Below are 19,238 nucleotides of genomic sequence, written 5' to 3'. Positions count from 1 at the left end.
TTTAGGTGCATCAGTTATCTATTATTATTATTATTATTATTATTATTATTATTACTACATTATGGTATACTATATTGATTAGTGCCAGATGTTGGCCAGATGCAGTCGATGCAGATATTTGAATCTGTACATAGCTGGGAACCAGTGGTGTAGTCTACTTGATGTACGTGATATACCCACTAAGAAAGCTCCAGGATTTCCATATACCCACTTAAAAATGCCCAATGACACGCAACAACATACTTTCCATTATCATTTTGATATATTTTGAATTGTCATCTGTTATTTTCTTCTTCACATAGGCTAAATAAAGTTATTTCCACCGTAAATTGGTGCATAAAAGTGTATCAGAATACAAAAATGAAGTCGATGCTCACAACTTCCTTGGGGGAGGACACCCAGCACTCTAGCACAGTGAAGACAATTCACCAATAGTCGATTAATATGTGGATTTACAGCCAGGCGATGCGTGTTACTTTGTGTGAGCTCTGTGTGTGCTACAGGTGCATGTTCGTAAAGTAGACCCTTTGAAAAGAATTCAATTAAATGAGAAGCAAAGAAAGATGTTGCAGGCCTTTTGAACTTTCACAGAAAGCAGTATGTAAACATATATATCTTCCCACCGTTTGTAGTAACATGGTCTTTGTTTTAATTTCCTGCATTCTGATACACTTTTATACACCAATTTACGGTGAAAATAACTTAATTTAGCCTATGCGAAGAAAAAAAACACAGACGACAATTCAAAATTATAATGGAAAGTATATTGTTGCATGCTATTGCACATTTTTAAGTGGGCATATGGAAATCCTGGAGCTTTCTTTTTTTGGGGGGGCTTTTCCACCTTCAATTTTTTTGACAGGACAGGGGAGAGAGAGGGGGGGAAGACATGGAGGAAATCGTCACAGGTCAGATTCAAACCCTGGACCTCTGCGTCGAGGAATAAACCTCTCAGTATATGTGCACCTGCTCTACCCACTGAGCCAACCCGGTCACATCTTGGAGCTTTCTTAGTGGGTATACGGCGTATACATATATATCACGTAGACTACACCACTGTGTGCATGTGCCAGTAAAAGTGTGACACCTGCAGTGAATTAACCCTACAACATGTCTGGTAAGCATGCGCCTTCAATCCAAAATAAACACTCACTGATAAACCCATTATAACTAAAGATCCGTCATCATAATGTGCATAATAAAATGAGTCTCCTCACAGCTACTGACCGGACGGGACAGTTGCCTTGGTTATCCAATAGCTAACATCTATCCCCCTCTGCTGGACAAATTTGAGAACTGTACCAAGCTCAGTGTTCAGGCTGCAGATGAAGAAGAAGAATGCCTTTATTTATCCCACGAGGGGGAAATTCACAATTTTTTGTTAGTAAAGTTGCACACACATTGAACACAGGCCTGAATTACAAACATGCACAGTTGGGGGTTCAGTGCCTGGGAAATATGGGAAATAAAGTTTAATTTTGACTCTCAGAAGTAAAAACGTCAATCAAATCAACAGGTGCAGGTAGCTGATGTGAAACTGGTATGGAACTGGTCATAGGGTGGTGTGTTTATGGACAGGAGGAGAGAAGATGAAAGGCTCTTGTGGTTCATGTGTATGATTTGAGGTGTACTAGTGCTGCCTCCTGCTGGAGGCTCCTGGAACAGATGGGACACTCTTTTATTCAGTTCCATCAACTGTCACCATTAAGGTAAATATGTAAATGAAATGTTGTAAAACAAAGTCATTTATACAAACACTGAGTAAAAATAATAGTAACATATGGTTAGTATGTAATTAAAATCAGTTATGCGTTGTGTAACAGTGAGTTATGAAAAGTGATTTGAAGGATTATGTCGAGCCAACTAGTGAAAGAAGTATTCACATCTTTTACTTAAGTAAAAGAAGCAATACCTCAGGGTAAAATTACTCAACTACAAGTAAAAAGTATTGCATTTGAAATCGCACTTATGTACAAGTACAGAAGTAATAGTAGCAAAATGTACTTTAAGTATTAAAATAAAAGTACTGATTAGGCAGCAGAATGTGTCATATTATTGGATTCTTATTACATATACATTACTGTGTAAGCAGCATTTTATGTTGTAGGTCAAAAGGAAGCTATTTCTAACTACCTTTTATTTGTTTAAGGCAAGGCAAGGCAGCTTTATTTGTATAGCACATTTCAGCAACAAGGCAATTCAAAGTACTTTACATAAAACATTAAAGAGCCGTTATACACAGTTAAAAAATAAAGTTAAATCTATAACAATAAATCTATAATTAATCTGGTGATTCTTTGTCCATATAGTGCTGGCCTTCAACAGTTACTAAGTGATGATTAAATTACATTAAGTACAATTCTAAGAAGAGTAATATTATGATTGCTAGAAGCAGGGAGGACAATAAACTCATTTCCTGCTTTCTCTCTGTCTGGTACTGTCCTTAAAGTGTGTGACGAGGTCAAATACTTAGGGCACTATGTAACTGATGACCTGTCTGATGATAGGGACATTTATAGACAGTACTGTATGATGTATGCACAAGCTAATATGCTGAATCGCAAATTTAGTATGTGTTCATTGTCTGTGAAGACCACACTTTTTAAAGCTTTTTGCACTGCCCACTTGTGGCGGTGCTATAAAAAAAGCAGTATGCAGAAACTCAATGTGGCATATAATGACGGCATGAGGCTGCTGCTTAAAATGCCACGATGGAGCAGTGCAAGCCAAATGTTTGTAAGTTATGATGTATCCACCTGTCCTGCTGTACTCAGGAATCTCATGTACAGATGTATATGTAGACTAACTGAGTCATTCAACAGCATAATTGCAACACTAGTGAACCCTGCAATGTGTGGTTAGGTTCACTTCGAGATTGTGGAACTATTGGCGTTAATATGTTAATATTTGAACACTCTTTTTTGTGTATTGTGGAACTCTGACTGTTGTAGTAATTTGTTGTTGTATGTGTTTTGTCTTGTATTTGTCTGTCTTTTGCTACGTTTTGTATTGTGCTATGGACTCTTTTTTTGTGTCCTGAATGAAGAATATGATGATGATGAATCTACAACGCATCAAAATGTACAACTGAGCATATATTTTGTATGTAAAACCTTGATCTTCAAAGTAACTAATAGCCTAACTGCAGCTGTCAGATTGATGTAATGTAGTGAAAAGTATTAAGTAGCATAAAATGGTAACATAAAAGTACCTCAAATGGAAACTTAAGTACAGTGGCCTGCTTGAGTAAATGTGCTAGGCTGCTCTGGACAATGCTTCACTGATATTACTGTGTGTGTGAGTGTGCAGCCATGCCTTTTTTTCTATGAGTTTTGACTTCAGCCACCAAGGGGCAGCATAACATCCCATAACATCCACGGGATGGCTTCATTTCACTTCCGCAAGGCATTTCTTTGCATCAGTGTGTGAATTTCCTTCTCTGAATCCAACAATGAATCAATCAATGAATCAATCAATGAACTATTTTGATAATTGATTAATTGTTTTAAGCCATTTCACAAGCAAAAGTGTCACACAAAAAAACAATGTTGTAGAAATAACTTTGAAAGAACGAGGTCTGTTACATCACATTGAAAAGGATGTACTACAACAAAACTGTCTTAAGAGAAGTATAGATTTTTTTTTCACCCGTTACTGTGGATAAAGAATTATTTATCAATCTGCTATGTTGAAATTCAAAAGCACATAAAACTGATTAAATGTTAATTGTGAAGGGTTCTGTCATAATGTGAGGGTCAGAAACTAGCGGTCTTGATACAGACAAGACAAATAAATGTTTGATTCAAGCTGCAAACATCACTATCTCACACTTGACCCTCCTCCCAAATTCATTCCCTCAAGTGAAATGTCTTGTAACAAAAATGTATATTGCATCCTGTCCCCCTTTACTTTATTTGTAATTATTTTTTGCCTCAATACATTTGACTGTTTATGTATATAGTATATTTAATACCATGTATGTTTTAAGCTTATAAACATGATAATGTATAGAGTATTATATATTTGGTTGTTTAAAACTAATTTATGCATCTGTTCTTGCCTTCTAATGCTGTGACACTTCAATGCCCCTGTGTGGAATCAGTTTATCTAGTATCTGTTATCTCATTTTTTTCTTATTTCAGATTATTTGATTCAATCATTGAGGCCAGATTATTATAGAGCAGAGAAACCCCATTACCCAAGTTGACCCCCACATCTGGACATCCTCATACCCAGAAGTGCTAATGAACTTTACTTCTGTATTCAAATGTAGACCTGAATTAAAACAGAAACCAATAAAGTAGAAGCAAGGAATGCTACTGACCTAGTTTTAAACAGTGCCAGGCAGGAATAATTCAGGTGTATAATAATAGTGTTGGCTCCATGCTCCTGTCTTTCTCGCGCCAGTCCTTTGGATCTCGCGCGGAGTTTCCGTGGGTTTTCGCACGCTTCACAGCGGACCAATTAGAGAGCAGTGTTTCTTCAGAAGCGTCCCGTTGCCATGCAGTTGTCCTGAAACCTGTCCCAAAGATCCTTTATAGGCCTACTATTTGTTCTAAACCGTCTCTGTATGTCCCTGTCTGGCAGAGAGGGTGAGTTCAGCATCTGTGTAAACAGAAATTAATTTACTTTGAGCAAATATATTTCAAATGTAGATTCCTGTTTATGTTCAGGTTGTTCTTACATTGCCAGAAATCATGACTGCAGTGTCTTTTGTGCAATGTTTGGGGATGTTAGATGTCACCAGTAAAACTAACGTTTCATCTGTGCAAAGGTTATTATTACAGGACTAGAGATGTTTTGCAGCGAGGCTACTGAATAGATTTTTTTTTTTGGTAACGTTAGCCTAAATGTTAGAGGACAGCAGGCAGCTGCAGTTAACCCAGTTGGAGACAGGCACGCCTGTTGCTGTGTGTCTGTCCAATCCCACTTGAGAGCACACTCGAATAATTAGCATACGACCAATGATCACAGCTATGCAAATATTCGCCTGACTAGCATTGTCTCGGGCAGTTTTAATGTGAAGCTGCCAGATTTATCTCTCCGTTGCAGCACAGCGGACAACAGATAAAGTGTGTGTTTAGTCGAGAAGATACCAGGATAACTCGCCAGTACTACACTCTTTGCTCTAAAGTGGATTAGGATTTTATGTACAACATGACATTTGAGGAACTAAGTGGGGATTACTCTCAAGAAAGGTAAATAATATGGATTTTTTTTTACTAATTCCGTGTATTCTAGTCGATGCATAACGTTAACGTTACTTAGCGGCGTCGACCTGCTAAAGTTACGCTGATTATCGCCACCATACTATTGTTTGTGTGCAGCAACATTGCATGCATTAAATAGATGAATGCACAATAAAGGCGATTTCAAAGCTATTTGTGTTCTAACTAACGTTAACGTTACGTACTCACGGCACCGTTAGGGCTGACTCTTTGATCGGTTAGCTTAGTGGCTCCCAAAGTGGGGTCCGGGGACCCCGAGGGGCCCTTGAGGGGAGTTCCACGAGATCCCCAACAAAAAGGGGAATATTTCATTTTCAGTATAGTTTTATTCATAAGTAACACAATGACAGAATGGCTATGTTATCCGATGGGATACCCTGACAAAGTCTTTATCAAGTGAGGGTCCGTAGTTTATATTTTGTGTCACTTTAGTGACCTTGGCGTGAAGAAGTTTGGGAACCACTAGTTAGCTAAGTTAGGTTAACTGTTAAGTTTCTGTTAAGACTATGTCGCGAGACAGTCTTCGATAACCAGCTAACACAACGCTGCACACTGGTTGAAGGTGAACAAAAAATATCAGGATACTTGACACGTTAGTCTTCAATATGCCGGTTTACTTACCCACAGCTGTCAAAACGATTTGAACCGTAAAATTGATAACGCTTAGCTAGCTTGTTACGTGGCGAAACTAACTTGTGCACATCTGTCCGTTGTATTTGGGACGACGCCGGGTGGTTAGCTAGCAGTCCGGCTAATGTTAGCCAGAAAAAAAGGGTACGATGGAAAGTTTTTTTTTTTTTGGTACAGTTGTAACGAGGTTAACGTCAAGTTGTTTGTCTCTGTGTTGCAGAATGGATTCAGTGGCGAAAGCTTTGGAAGAAGTCCTCACCTCTGCGTTGCCACAGGGCTGCATTACAGTAGGAGTCTACGAGGCTGCCAAATCACTCAATGTGTAAGTACAAGGTTATGTCGGCTAACACTAAGTTATTGTTCTACTGACCGTTGTTAGACATCTGGTACACTGAAAAAAACTCTTAAGTACACGTTGATTGACTTAATGTCTAGCAGGAAATATACTGTACTACATCTAACTTTGGCAACATTGTTATTGAAAATTCCCTGCCAATTAAGCCCCGTTCAATTGTATTGGATTGAAAAAAAAAAAGTGTTCTTTATTGAAATATACAGTAAATGGACTAAGAGCATCTATTTTCTTTTCCTTCTCTTCAGGGACCCTGATAATGTGGTTTTGTGCATCCTCGCCACTGATGACGAAGATGTCAAAGATGTGGCACTGCAGATCCACTTTACCCTAATTCAGGCTTTCTGCTGTGAGAATGACATCAACATCCTGAGAGTCAACAACACCCGGCGCCTGGCAGAAATACTGGAGGGAGAAGGAAAACAGAGTGGGGGTGAACCTATGGACCTCCACTGTGTCCTGGTCACTGTAAGTATCTTTTCTCATCAATCTACGTCTTTTATGCCTACATGAACCTTGTAATGTTGTGATATTGTACACTGTGCAGAACTTGTCAGTACTTGTTCTTGTGCATTAGATAAGCATATATTTGACTCCTCCCTCGTATGACTTCCTTGGAATTTCAGCAGAGGGAAATAACTTGTATCTGTACACAAACAGGGACTATCTGTAGCGTTATGTAACCTGTATGCATTCAAATCATTGTATTCTCTTTTTTATTCATATTTTCAGAGCCCACATTCTACATCATGGAAGGACCCCGCTTTGAGCAAAGTGAACCGATTCTGCAGGGAGAGCCGCTGTATGGACCAGTGGGTACCCATCATCAACCTGCCCGAACGATGAACTTTTAGCTGCTGAAACCTGTGAAAGGACTTGTATCTGCACATTAAGAGTGGTGTGAACCCTGATGGACACATTACCACCCAGAGATCAAATTCCAAAGTACTGCTGATGGGGGAAAGAACATTTTGAAGACCCCGCTTGTCTACATGGGATGTATTTAAAAGCAGACAAAAAAAGAGCTGGGGGCAAGGATTTCCACTTTGGACAGGACTGTTTGGAGTTGCGTCTGTCAGCCTTGGCAACGGAGATGAGATGGCGAGGCATTTGTATCGTCATGAGGTGGGAATTTAAAAAAAAAAAAAAAAAAAAAAAAAAAAGCATGTGAAGTCGGACACTGTACAGAAGGATTATATCATGTATGTTTGGTAAAGCCTCTGTGACGAGTCAGAGAAGTGGGGAGAAACCAGAAATTGGAGCTGTTGAGTGGACCAAGGCCTCGGCCTCTCTCTGCAGAAACAAAGCACTTGTTGAAACACTGGACCTTTTGCAATTTCACTTATTTGATTCAAAATTGTTAATGTTGACGTTGCTATTGTCCTCATTTAAAAAGGGAAGGGCTACACATCCAGTGCAGACATTCTGTGTATTTAGTGTTTCCTATTGCCAGCTGGTTTTCTGCCACATGTAAAATAATTTTGTTACAATTTAAGTTATTTCTAATGATATTTAAGTGTATTTATGTTTCATTTTTTTTTACCTTTAAATATTTGCAAAAATCTGAATACTTATGTATTGCTGTCAATAAAAAGTATTTTTTTTTTGGAAGCCAAAACTGCACGTGTTCTCTTTTCTTCCATTTCTGGAAATGTTGGCAAAGCCGAGCTGAATTCTGACCTTTAGCAGTTTGCAGTTGTAAAGAGGAGTCACGTGCGGATCACAGGGGTCGTGTTGGCCTCTGTGGCCTCAGTGCCATCTCTGAGCTGAAGAGAACAATAATCCTCAGCGCTCTCTCTGCACAGGCTTCTGCCTCGGTCAGCAGGACCCTGTTCATTCATCCACACAGGTTCCCCTTTTCACCGATTCTCACTGATTTGTTGGACAGTTTAGTTTGCATTCTCACCAGCTGACTTCCTAGAAAAGAGCATGTGACATCTGCACACATGCTTCACAGTTAAGGGGAAGGAATATGGACACACAATACCGAAATTTCACAATTTCATTACACTAAATATTCATAATAGAACAGTTGCATGCGTATCAATAAGACAGTGGGGTAACATCAGGTGATTTCATGCTATTTGTGTCACTGGCTGCCTCTGCCCTTGGGACCAGAAAATGTGGTGTAGCTTACTGCAGAGCACATGACTATTTCATAAGGGAGGCATTGGCATGCAAGCCGTTCTTAACTGCTCCACTCCCCCGCTCCTTTTCTTTTTCCAACTGTGTCTCATGCATGCGCACACACACACGCACACACACACAGGTGATCTCTCTGTAATTGAATGACTGTGATGTCACTGGGCTGATGTAAGGCAGGCAATCCCCTCTTGAAAGCGCAGAGTCATGATCACGAGAAGAGGGAATGTCAGAGGCTGTCCTTGAGTTGCATAACCCAGTTCAGCTTTTCATGTGAGAGAGATCATGGGACAATATTTAATATCGTTGAATTAAATGTTTTATACTGTGCCCCTGTTGTCATTTAATGTAGTTTGCTTGATTGCGTGGGTTTTCTTTAGGTGCTCTGGTTTTCTCCAAATACGTGCAGGTTAGGTGAACCAGAAACTCAAAACCCCCAACAGGATAAAGAATGGATGGATAGATGGATGGATGGATGTCTTACTCAGTGGCTTGAGATGGTTGGTTACTCTCACTACATTATGTAGAAGCCCCCACTACAGACATTAATGATAGTAATGGTGAACTTAAAGGCAAACTAAATGCACTAAAACTGTCTATTTTCCTCCCATAACTACTATTAAACATAACCAGGTTCACTAGGTATACTGATATACTGTATGAGGTCAACATGCAGGCTTTCGTGTACACGCAGGCAGTACTAATGAAGTCTAATGGCAAAGAATACAGGACGCACAATAGGTCAAATAAACACTAATACATTATAAGATGATGTAAACATGCTCTTGGAACAGCTAATGACTACCATGTTGGCACTGTGTGAATGGTTGTCAGGCATACGTGTGACTGCAGGGTGGGTCACTGACGATGTAATGAGGCATTGTTGGGATCGAAGGTAAAAAGGTTATTTAAGGTACGGTGTAGGGCTGATGTAAGTGTTAATATGCCACTTTGGCCTTCGGTAAAGTCCAAAAAAGATTTCTGGTTTGCATACAGTCAATCATACTGACTGTGCTGCATTGTGGGTTAAAGTTCAGGTGCAGCATTATCTATGTGTTTCTAAAAATAGAGCAGATTTCAACATCTGACAAGTCATAGTTTACTTTGAATTGTTTTATATATAGTGCAGCCTGGGGAACATATTGTGTAACCTGAGTCAGTGTGGTAATGTATATAGAATTGTATTATACATATTTACTAAGTGCAAGGTCACAAGGACAGACCTGTGGAGACTGGAGCCCTTCCGTATTTTTCCTCTTGCGATTCGAATACGACACCCTTCCTTCGCCATCACATCTGCACACCATGTGGGGGCCGAGAGTGGACCCTAACTGCAAGATCTGTGGTCAAAAGGGGACATTGGCGCACATACTGTCAGGGTGCAAAACAAGGCTCAAGGACGGTATAGCTGGCGCCATGATAAGGTGCTTTTGTCTCTTGCTGACACGCTAGAGCGGTAGAGATGCAAGAAAAGGTCTGTCATTACTTTCATCAAAGAGGGAGCCTGGCCGTTCTCAACCAAAAGACCAAAGCCCAATCTGCTGCAAACTGCCAGATCCTGGGAGATAAGGGCTGACGTGGGAAGGAGGCTGCAGGTTCCAGAGGTGGTGCATGCAACATCGGAAATACTCAAGTTAAGTACAAGTACCTCAAAATTGCACTTACAGTATGTACAACACTTAAGTAAAGACGTTATAGCGCTTGTTGTGGGTGGAGAATATAAATGAGATGTGACACTGAGAATGTATGGGAGTGTTGGCTGCAAAGGCAGTTATATAGTTCAAAGGGGCTCAAATGTCTGCTTTGTGTATTTCTATACACAGCTGAGCCTACCAGAGGAACAGAGGTGCCACTGCAGTCAGCCCACACCCTCCCCCCTCCACCCTCAGGTCCTCTGTCCCTCCCCTTCCTCTTCCCCTCATCAGCACATTCCAACACACTGACACTGTAACTGCCAGTGCAGATTTCCACATTGAGGCACATGGTCAGTGAGCCAGCCTGCCAGACCCCTCCATGATTCTCACATTGTTGCACAATGACAAACTGGGATTACTGCAGAGGCTGTGCTCATGCTTTAGGCCTTCAGAGGCACATAAAGAGAACATCCAGGCAGTCTGTATCATGTTCGTGCATAACAGCTCTTTCTGCTTAAAAAGATAGCTTCAGAGCATGCATTATGCTTTCTTCCACCGTGTGTGCACTATATTTGGCATTCAATGAAGGTGCTCTGCAGTCTACACAATGCTAATGCACCTGGCCTTTCCTGCAGTCGCATTTGATCTTTCAAGGAAAACGGCACAATCTGTGAGAAAGGGACGAGAGGGAAGCAAAGTCCTTAACAATGAATAATAGGTGACAATGATATTTCATCATCGGCCAGTTTTAAGTGTGAGAGCAGTAACGTCCAATTCAGTATTTCTGCAGTTGTTACAATGGGTGACAATGAGTATTATTCCTGTGTGATCTTCCCATTGTGTGCAGGGGAACATTAAACACGCTGTTTATCCACCAGCTGGCTGGAAACAAGGTCAGAGAGACCCGAGTGGCCACCAACGGAGAGCAAAAGCACACTCTCAGGCTAAGCAGACATTTTCCCAAAATAGTTACTCTACTCTCCAAGAGCGGAAATAAGGGTTTGGTACTTTCTATATTTAGCCCTCTTCTCTTGTGCTTTCTGGTTTCTGACATCCGTGGCGAGAGGCCCGAGGTCTCTCCCATCACGACTGAGGTATAAATAATGGCTAATGAGAGGAAATGGGCCTCAGATACACTGTGGGCAGATCTCTCTGGCTAGGCTCCATCTGAACAATAGGAGGGTTTTTTTTCCTACCATTATAAGGCTTAGGCACAGCACCTAAGCCAAATGTAAAATCAATGCGAGCATCAAAACTAACCAAATAACGCTTCTAGGATCTATTGATTGTAGTCGGTCCCTAATGGACTTCTTTAGCAAGTTTTGTCTTTAGGCGTCTAACCCTTATCCTCTAGGTTTTTTTCAACGTTTTAGACACAGATATGGTCATAAAAATGGTCCAAAATGATGTAAAATTGTATTTTTGTTTATTGAAAAATGTTAATTAATTCTTGATGGAGGACTCTTGGGGCCCTATTTTAACAATCTAAGCACACGGCGTGAAGCGCATGGCGCGGGTGCGTTTAGGGCGTGTCCAAATCCACTTTTGTTAGTTTGACAGCAGAAAAAATGGTCTGTACGCCGGGCGCATGGTTCTAAAGGGTTGTACTTAGTGTCTTCATTAATTCATAGGTGTGTTTTGGGCGTAACATGCAATAAACCAATCAGAATGTCATCTCCCATTCCCTTTAAAAGCCAGGCGCGTTTGTACCTTGGTGCTTTGCTATTATGAGGATTTGAACCGTAATATTTTTATTTGTAATCTTTAGCGTGTTTGTGTGCTGCTGCACTTCCCTGTGTGTGTGTAACAAGCATAGTGTGCGCGCGCTGTGCATAAGCCTAGGTGTATATTACTAATTTGCTGTTAAAATAACAATGAAATGCTGCGTTATTGACTTTAGACCAGGTTTTTGTTGGTCAATGGTGCGATCACCTCCCGCTGCCTCAAGATAGCAACACGCCAAGAATGCACCTGAACACACCTCCCTGTAAGACCAGCACGCCCATGGGCGTAGGTGCATTTGCTATTTAAACGATGCGGGCGCTGGACGGGAAATTGACAACTACGTCGGTCTTAAACTAGCAAAGACACTTGCGTCGGGCTTTGCGCTGCACTGCACCGGGTGCAAGATAGTGCCCCTAAACTCCCCGTCAAGTATGTGCACCCAAGTCTTCAAAAAAACCTCGGGAAAACACTGACCCATATAAGGTTTCTATTACATGAAATAATGTAAATCAGAGGATGCGTTAAGAGGTATCAAGACAGCAATGGTCATCACAAGCTCAAATCTTCTGACTGTGCAGCACAACACATCTTTATTGAGATATTTCGACAGTGTTGGACCATAGGAATGCTTCACTTTATTAATCTTAGTTAAGTCTTCATACAAAGGTTGGTATATTAATAAAGACATTTATCAAAATGCAGATTTTGACAGTTAAATGAATCTTTCAATGGAACAATAAGGATGTTACGGAGTTGCTGAATGGACAGAAATCATGACATGGCAGTAGTATTCTCAACTTTTCCTTAAGAGGCATACAGGAGTGATTTATTGCAAGTAAGAAGAAACCGACTGAAAAAATACAACTGGATAACAAACACCAGATCTTGCTGATTTGAAGACCTGAAAGTATCCTTTGGAGAAGGCAACTGAAAAGCAGAGCACCAAGTAAGTGAAACACGATTTAACATGTTTTGCTCGTGACACGTAGACAGAAACAGATGGCACAATATTGTTACAAATCACTTTCATCCCAGAGATAAAAACATTTGATTGAAACTGCTTTTTTTATCTTTTTTTTTTTTTTAAAAAGGTACTCCCAGTTAGAATATTCTTCATGATACAAGGCAAACATAAGTAAGGCTTTAGATTGTAAAATAACAAAAAGTCTTCATTTATGCTATCTATTCAGCAGATATGTTCCCCCAGAGAATCAAAACATGAAGGACACGTTAGACTGAAGATTGAAAACCCCCACCGACACAAAATGTTTTAGTTTAAATTAAAAAAAAAAAATAAAAACATGAAAGATTTAAGAGAGTGGTTTTATCATCAATGCGCACTACTGTTTGCACCTGAACCTTACAACACTTGGGCCAAAACACTTTAAGACAATAATGTGCACAATTGCTCGACTAAGACACTTGTGAGGAGCAAGTAGGCGTGGCTCACAGTGTAGCGTAACACTGGCTGACGTGCTCCGTGTCGTCAGTGTGCTAAACGTATCGTACCACGGAAAGTTTTCAGAAGCAATGGCTACAAATGGTCTCATTCAGATGCTTATTTCAATGCTTTTTAAATGCAGTATCATTGGTTTGGCTTGGTCCCCGGGGTCTTCATTACACAGTGTTGCCCTGCACACGTCAGCTGACACTTTCAGTTGAAGATAAAAGGGGGGAAAAAACAGAAATTCAGCAATGCATTTCATTTTTGCTCCATTTACTCTTTTTTTACATGTACAGCTGACAAAAGCATCACAGCACCGGGGTCATATTATCCCAGTGGCTTGAAATCTAAGCATAGATGATCTTGGATTAGAGATGTTTATATGGAATCATGTGGAGATCCACATGATGGTTTCATTAAATCAGATACAGTTAACAATGCATCATGGTAATCATACTGTAAATACCAGACAGGAAAACGATGGATTTAAACAGCATGAGGATTGTCCTGAACCAGTTCGAGCTGGGTTGCAGAATACTTTGAGTATCTGAATTTCACACCAGATACAGGGACATTACTGCCCCCCAATCGAAGATACATCATGGTAACATTCAAGTAGAGGCTCCATGTAAACCCTGACCACTGAATTCAGCAGTGTTGTAGTCAAGACCACCTAAACCGAGACCAAGTAATCAACAAGACCAGAGTGTATCGAGACCGAGTCAAGACCCAGACCAGTGCCAGACTGCCAGCGCTTCTCCTGTCTCTCACATTCACTTTCTTGGGAGTTCATGATAAGGGGGGGGAGGGGAGAGGGGGTTAACAGTAACACATTTTCAAATTAGATACGAGTCAAGTTATTGGTTGCATTTGAAGCAGGAAGTTTTACATCCAATCGCAGTAATGATGTTAACAAAGACAATTCGGCCACTTATGGCGCTTTTCCATTACATGGTACCTGCTCGACTCGCCTCGACTCTACTCGCCTTTTTTGGTTTTCCATTACGAAAAAAAGTACCTGGTACCTGCTAACAGGTACTGTTTTTAGTACCACCTCAGTCGAGGTTCCGAGCTGAGCCGATACCAAAAGGTGACATGAAAGCGACAGAGGGGGGTGTCCTGAACAAACCTGCCATTTTTAAATAGTTTAGCCAGCTTTTTTTTTTTTGCTGCACAGTGCGTCGAGGCGAGGCGAGTCGAGCAGGTACCATGTAATGGAAAAATGCCATTAGTGATATCTCTGCAGTTGTGGTCTTGACCGGTCTAGAAATACATTCCCAAGTACACTTTATCCGAGTCAGAGACGAGACCGAGTAGATATGAGATTGATTCCGAGACGAGACAGAGACCTTCAAAAAGTGGTCTTGAGACCGGTCTTAAGACCAAAACCGATCTTGAGTACTACAACACTGGAATTCAGTGATCGAAACTGGTGGGAAGACTGAAGCCACATGATAACAGCCATTATTAATCCATCTTAAAACTAATATGCTTTTTAAGGACTGAAGGGAAACTTTGGCTGTAGGGATCCATTTAAGACAAACAAGAGAGACAGTAACAGTCACTTCCCAATGGACATGAGACTGTTTACATACAGTAGGAAGGACCAAATCCATCACGGAGGAGTGCCAGTGCTATTACAATATTTTGCTGTTGATTATTATTTAAGCAACATTATGTACCTGATGCCCATTGCAACTCACGCAGCCCAAGTCTTAGAGTTAATGATCAGAGCTCAAACTGAACAGTGGGGCATTAGTGGGGCTTTCTTTTGCTCATTACGAACTGCTGTTTTTGAGAAAATCCTGGTTGAATTGCTGACTTGTTAACAGAACCGGTGAACACATGGTAATGATACGATCACAGTCCACCCTTCACTCCTCCCAGCAAAAAGAATACAGCAACATTAATAAGCAAACAAATAAACACTTAAAGGCTACGTGGCATCCACTACAATATAGTGCAGTGCTTTTTGTCCTTGAAGGGATTTTCTGAGGCAGGGATGCCCATAAGGAGAGGGTCGTTTCTGGCGTGTTCACTGCAGTAGTTCATAAGGTCTGCAGAGGCCTTGGATACCTGCAGAAACAATGGAAGACAGAGACACAACTTTAGTTATAAAGAAATAAGACGTGGCTTTCGAAGGGTAGCACTCACGTGATCACATGATTAGTCACATGCATGCTCAGAGCATGCATGTTACTAAATTAGCTCCGGGGAGATTCTTCCCCGGAGTCCTTGGGCTTTCTCGCCTCGCAGATTTCCTTGGAACGTGGTTGCAGCTGCTGCCATTGTCCTGCTAGCCGCCCTGCACTGCTACTCATAGGCGCCGATAGGTGGGTGCTCGAGCTCCGGAGCACCCACGGAAAATACTGAGCATCCACGTGTGCCAGACTGTCAGTAGGCATTTAAAATTAAACATTGCAGTTGGTGCTAAGTGGAGCGTCTGTCATAGTGTGATTGGTTATGTCGCTGTCAGTCCACGAAGCTGATCGCGGTTACGCGTCAGTTAAACTTTTCATCTCCAGTGCCATCTGTATTTGTGAGAAGTGGCGCTGTTGAACGATGGCCTACTTTACGGCTTTATTATTGTGTTAATAGGTGCGTGTGTTCGTGTCGGCCGCTGTCCATTTCCTAAGGTTCTGAAATGCAAAAATATTTTGACTACTTTTTTTTTTTTTTTTTTTTTTTTTTAAAAGGGTGTGCACCCACGGAGGAAAACATAAATCGGCGCCTATGCTGCTACTACTATTATTACTAGTCATAGTTCTATTATCTTTATTGTTACTATAATTGTCACTGTTCATCATGCCAACTGCTATAAGTATTATGAATTATATTTATGTATATCTGTATATCTGTATCAGTGTGTCTGCGGCCGCCCACCAAGAGTCAGGTTCTGTCTGAGGTTTCTGCCTGTTTAAAGGAAGTTTTTCCTCGTTGCTGTTGCACCAAATGCTTGCTCTTTTGGGGAATTGTTGGGTCTCTGTAAATCATAGAGTGTGGTCTAGACCTACTGGGTTTACTATCTGTAAAGTGTCCTGAGATAACTCCTGTTATGATTTGACACTATAAATAAAATTGAAATCCAACCAGCCAATCAGACACAAAGATTTTCCCTTCAGTGCATTTGCCACATTGTCCATTCTTATAAATAATTCCTTATATTTTTTTGAAAGTATACATGATTTTATCTCTTTAAATAAAAATGATATTTGTTTGACCTCTTTGATATCCCCAGTAGCATTTAACATGTGAAATTTACAACAATTTGATATATTTATAATGCATAAGTAGGGATGGAATCATATAGAAAACAGAGTGTCTATTTGCACCCCCGGTACGAACAGCCTAGGCCACACAGCTGAGCTATTCACAGCCTGTGACGTAACAACAAAAACACGTTGCTCGTATGCACCGAAATCATGGCCGATATTCATCTTCCTCGACAGCAGAAACTGGCATATTAAGAAAGTTTATAACAATTGAATTTCTAGCAGAAAATGGATACTACAGTTGTGCTGTCTGTCTTCTGTGAAAGCATACAACCGTCAGTACCTATTTTTTTTTGTATACAGTATGGTTACCTAGCAACCGAGGCTTAAAGACACCAAGTGGTCAACAGTTGTACGACATTCCACAAGAACTGCTAGGTGAGTGGTTAGAACAGTGAGCTGTGGCCCAGGAGTCTGGGGCTCGATTCCCCAATGAAGAGATCTTGTTTCTTTCATTTAGATTGGATCATTTGCATGCCATTGCACAAGTCAAATCTGTTTAAAACTGCCTATTCTACTTGATGTCAATAGCTCTGCCTCTTTCTGTTGTTTCTATTTCATTCTTTATTTTTATTTCTATTTTTTGCTGCTTTTAAATGTCTTATGTATCCCTGTACGGTGTCCTTGAGTGCCGAGAAAGGCGCCTTTAAATAAAATGTATTATTATTATTATTATTAAGTCAGGGCCCGCCCCCCAGGTCGAGAACCACACAAGTGTATGTATCAACGTCTCTCTGAAGTGTGCGAAATATTGGACACTGCAACAATTTTATTCAGGCCACAGAGCAATATTCCAAAAACCATAAACCCATGCACTTTGATTAGCATCAGAACAGGACAAGTGTGAGATTTTAAATCTGTGCGTTTTAAAATGCTTTTTTAACCTGTTGAGGTCACAAATATGCGATTAGAACATTAGCGCAGTATTATGATGTCATAAGGGAAAATGTTGAGAGATTTCCACATTTTCCCAGTAGTTTCTTTTTTTTTTTTTTTGTTATGACATTGTGTGATCAATATGCCAGGGTAAATGCACAGGGGTGCAAATAGCATATATTGATATTTGTACCAGACGGGGTATTAATAGAACACATTGCTGTGTGCACCGGGGTACGAATAGCATTCACTTCTAATTGTACCAGGGGTGCAAACAGCCTCACCCTATAGAAAATTGGCTAAAATGGAAACAAAAAAAAACAGAACAGGTAACAACAAAAAATAAGATGCATTGAAAGTGGTTTATTGTTGCACTGTACCTTTATCCTGTCAATGTTGGCCTCTATTCTCAGCTGCTGCACCGTCCGCCGAGCATGGGCGATGTTATTGGACCCGTGAGCCTTGGAAGACATCCTGGGCAATACAGCACTGTAATGAAGGACAACAAAGAAACGCTTGAATAACACTGAAGAGAATGAGACACTGGTGCTTGTTGTTGTGTCTAAGCAACGTCGTATTTCTGGTCAAGTCGGAGGCAGAAAATTAAAACAGTTGTAAACTTGTCAAATTGGGAATGCAACTCCAGCACTGTCTCGACAGCAGGAAAGGTCCACACTTGTTTCAGTAATAACGTGGTTGCGATGATGACAGCCGCTACGTGCAAAAACCATCTTGTGCATCAGATAAAATCAACAGGATGATAAGCAGAGAATAAAGAAGCATTAAGCCAGTAACGCAGTGCTGGGTTACATTAATATTAATCAGTACATTATTTGACAGTATGTACTACAGCTGTGTACATACAGATGCTGGTTTAATAAGTGTTCTGCTCTTCCTCTTCTCCTGCAGGGCTGTTCCCAAAAGTGACATCACCAACAAGGTTTGTTTTATTTTTTTTTTTTATCAAAAAGTACACACAAAGCTGAGGCACGCCCAGGCACCCATGGCCATACTGTATGCATGCTCTTTGTTTTAGGTTTCTATGCAATTCTGCTGAAAACGCCAGTGGATTTATATTTTTTTGCCTTTTTATTCTGTTGGGTTTAAGAGTCCCTTTTTCCAAGCAGCGCAGTCCCCCCTGCTGCCAGACATGGCACAATAATGCCACTTTGTTTCAGTGTGTGCACAGTGTGAAATATGAGCTCGGCTGATAGGTGCTAAACTACAACAATGACTTAAAATCAGACCTTGCGGGATATCTCGATTTAAACAAAAATGTTGCAGCAATGTAAAGATTTCCGTGTGTCAAAGAGTGTGTGACTGTGGGGCTGATCTGTCTGGGAGTGGAGCGCAGTGGGTTTTCCTGCTAATCATTTACAGACTGGATGAGAACAGGCCAGGACACATCCTGCAGTCCATGTGGGAGCCCTGGCTCCCGTGTCTCTCCACTGCACTTTTATTGCCATTTATTTGTGTTTCTCATAGAAACCCACACATGGACACACATGCATGCACGCACGCACGCACACAGATATTTCCTTTAGCATTTTTGCAACACACACATTCTTGTGACACTCATGCTTCACCGAAACGGGTGGGTGGGGGGGTGGGGTGTGGGAACAGGAAGCTTCAAGTACAGCTTCTCAGAAGTTTATTGTGAAATTTACAAGAAAAGCTTCTGCAGGCTCAAGTTTTTTTTTTTTTTTTTTTTTAAATAATAAAATGAAAATAAAGTTGTAAGTTAACATGCCATAGTAATTAAATAGGCATTTTGTTCCATCTGCATATTGTCATAATGTTTTATTATTTTTTTTATTTAATTTACTTCATTCAGGTTATACGTGTACAGTGTTGTGTAATCAGGCCTCGGTCACAGTAACTGTAAATAAAAGGGTAACACAGGGGCAGTGAATGCAACAGTTGAGCATGAAGTCC

At 40.7% G+C, this 19,238-nt stretch overlaps 2 protein-coding genes and 2 long non-coding RNA genes across 8 annotated transcripts in view; 1 reads left to right on the top strand and 3 right to left on the bottom strand.

Annotated features, from left to right (window-relative positions):
* Positions 1-1,479: 1,479 nt before the first annotated feature.
* On the bottom strand, positions 1,480-6,059 carry LOC118495845. Its single transcript, XR_004898289.1, has 3 exons — positions 5,850-6,059; positions 4,325-4,605; positions 1,480-1,656 (listed from the first exon to the last, which is right to left on the bottom strand). It is a non-coding gene; the product is annotated as an uncharacterized LOC118495845 (long non-coding RNA).
* On the top strand, positions 4,574-7,343 carry gadd45aa (growth arrest and DNA-damage-inducible, alpha, a). 3 transcript variants are annotated; one of them, XM_036005101.1, is made up of 4 exons: positions 4,574-4,592; positions 6,079-6,180; positions 6,459-6,678; positions 6,943-7,343. In XM_036005101.1, exons 2-4 carry the CDS (start codon positions 6,080-6,082, stop codon positions 7,054-7,056), a joined length of 435 nt encoding a protein of 144 aa, XP_035860994.1. In that variant the 5' UTR covers positions 4,574-4,592; position 6,079; the 3' UTR covers positions 7,057-7,343. The 3 variants fall into 3 exon arrangements, with proteins under 3 accessions (XP_035860994.1, XP_031153864.1, XP_035860993.1); XM_031298004.2 differs by lacking the exon at positions 4,574-4,592 and adding an exon at positions 4,988-5,198; XM_036005100.1 differs by lacking the exon at positions 4,574-4,592 and adding an exon at positions 5,720-5,790.
* A 4,930-nt stretch (positions 7,344-12,273) lies between these two features.
* LOC118495844 lies at positions 12,274-13,389 on the bottom strand. Its single transcript, XR_004898288.1, has 2 exons — positions 13,352-13,389; positions 12,274-13,308 (listed from the first exon to the last, which is right to left on the bottom strand). It is a non-coding gene; the product is annotated as an uncharacterized LOC118495844 (long non-coding RNA).
* A 1,544-nt stretch (positions 13,390-14,933) lies between these two features.
* The window catches only part of gng12a (guanine nucleotide binding protein (G protein), gamma 12a), a 36,838-nt gene continuing 32,533 nt past the window's right edge, over positions 14,934-19,238 (bottom strand). For 2 of the 3 annotated variants that reach the window (XM_031298007.1, XM_031298006.1), the window contains exons 3-4: positions 17,684-17,795; positions 14,934-15,231 (exon numbers count right to left, since the gene is read on the bottom strand). In XM_031298007.1, the coding sequence (XP_031153867.1) occupies positions 15,106-15,231; positions 17,684-17,776 (219 nt within the window). In that variant the 5' untranslated portion in view covers positions 17,777-17,795 and the 3' untranslated portion in view covers positions 14,934-15,105. The remainder of the gene's footprint in view (positions 15,232-17,683; positions 17,796-19,238) is intronic. The other variant, XM_031298005.2, reaches the window with a different exon arrangement.

The sequence above is a fragment of the Sander lucioperca genome, chromosome 9 (genome assembly GCF_008315115.2).
Source record: "Sander lucioperca isolate FBNREF2018 chromosome 9, SLUC_FBN_1.2, whole genome shotgun sequence".
Classification (NCBI taxonomy): domain Eukaryota; kingdom Metazoa; phylum Chordata; class Actinopteri; order Perciformes; family Percidae; genus Sander; species Sander lucioperca.
Note: the sequence above shows the minus strand (reverse complement) of the source record. Positions and strands in the feature narration are given on the sequence as shown.

Bases quoted from the DNA above. Each gene is read 5' to 3' on its own strand.
- gadd45aa (XM_031298004.2), top strand. From the start codon at position 5,149: ATGTACAACATGACATTTGAGGAACTAAGTGGGGATTACTCTCAAGAA. The intron at 6,181-6,458 runs GTAAGTACAAGG...CCTTCTCTTCAG, and splicing joins GCTGCCAAATCACTCAATGT to GGACCCTGATAATGTGGTTT. The intron at 6,679-6,942 runs GTAAGTATCTTT...TCATATTTTCAG, and splicing joins TCCACTGTGTCCTGGTCACT to AGCCCACATTCTACATCATG.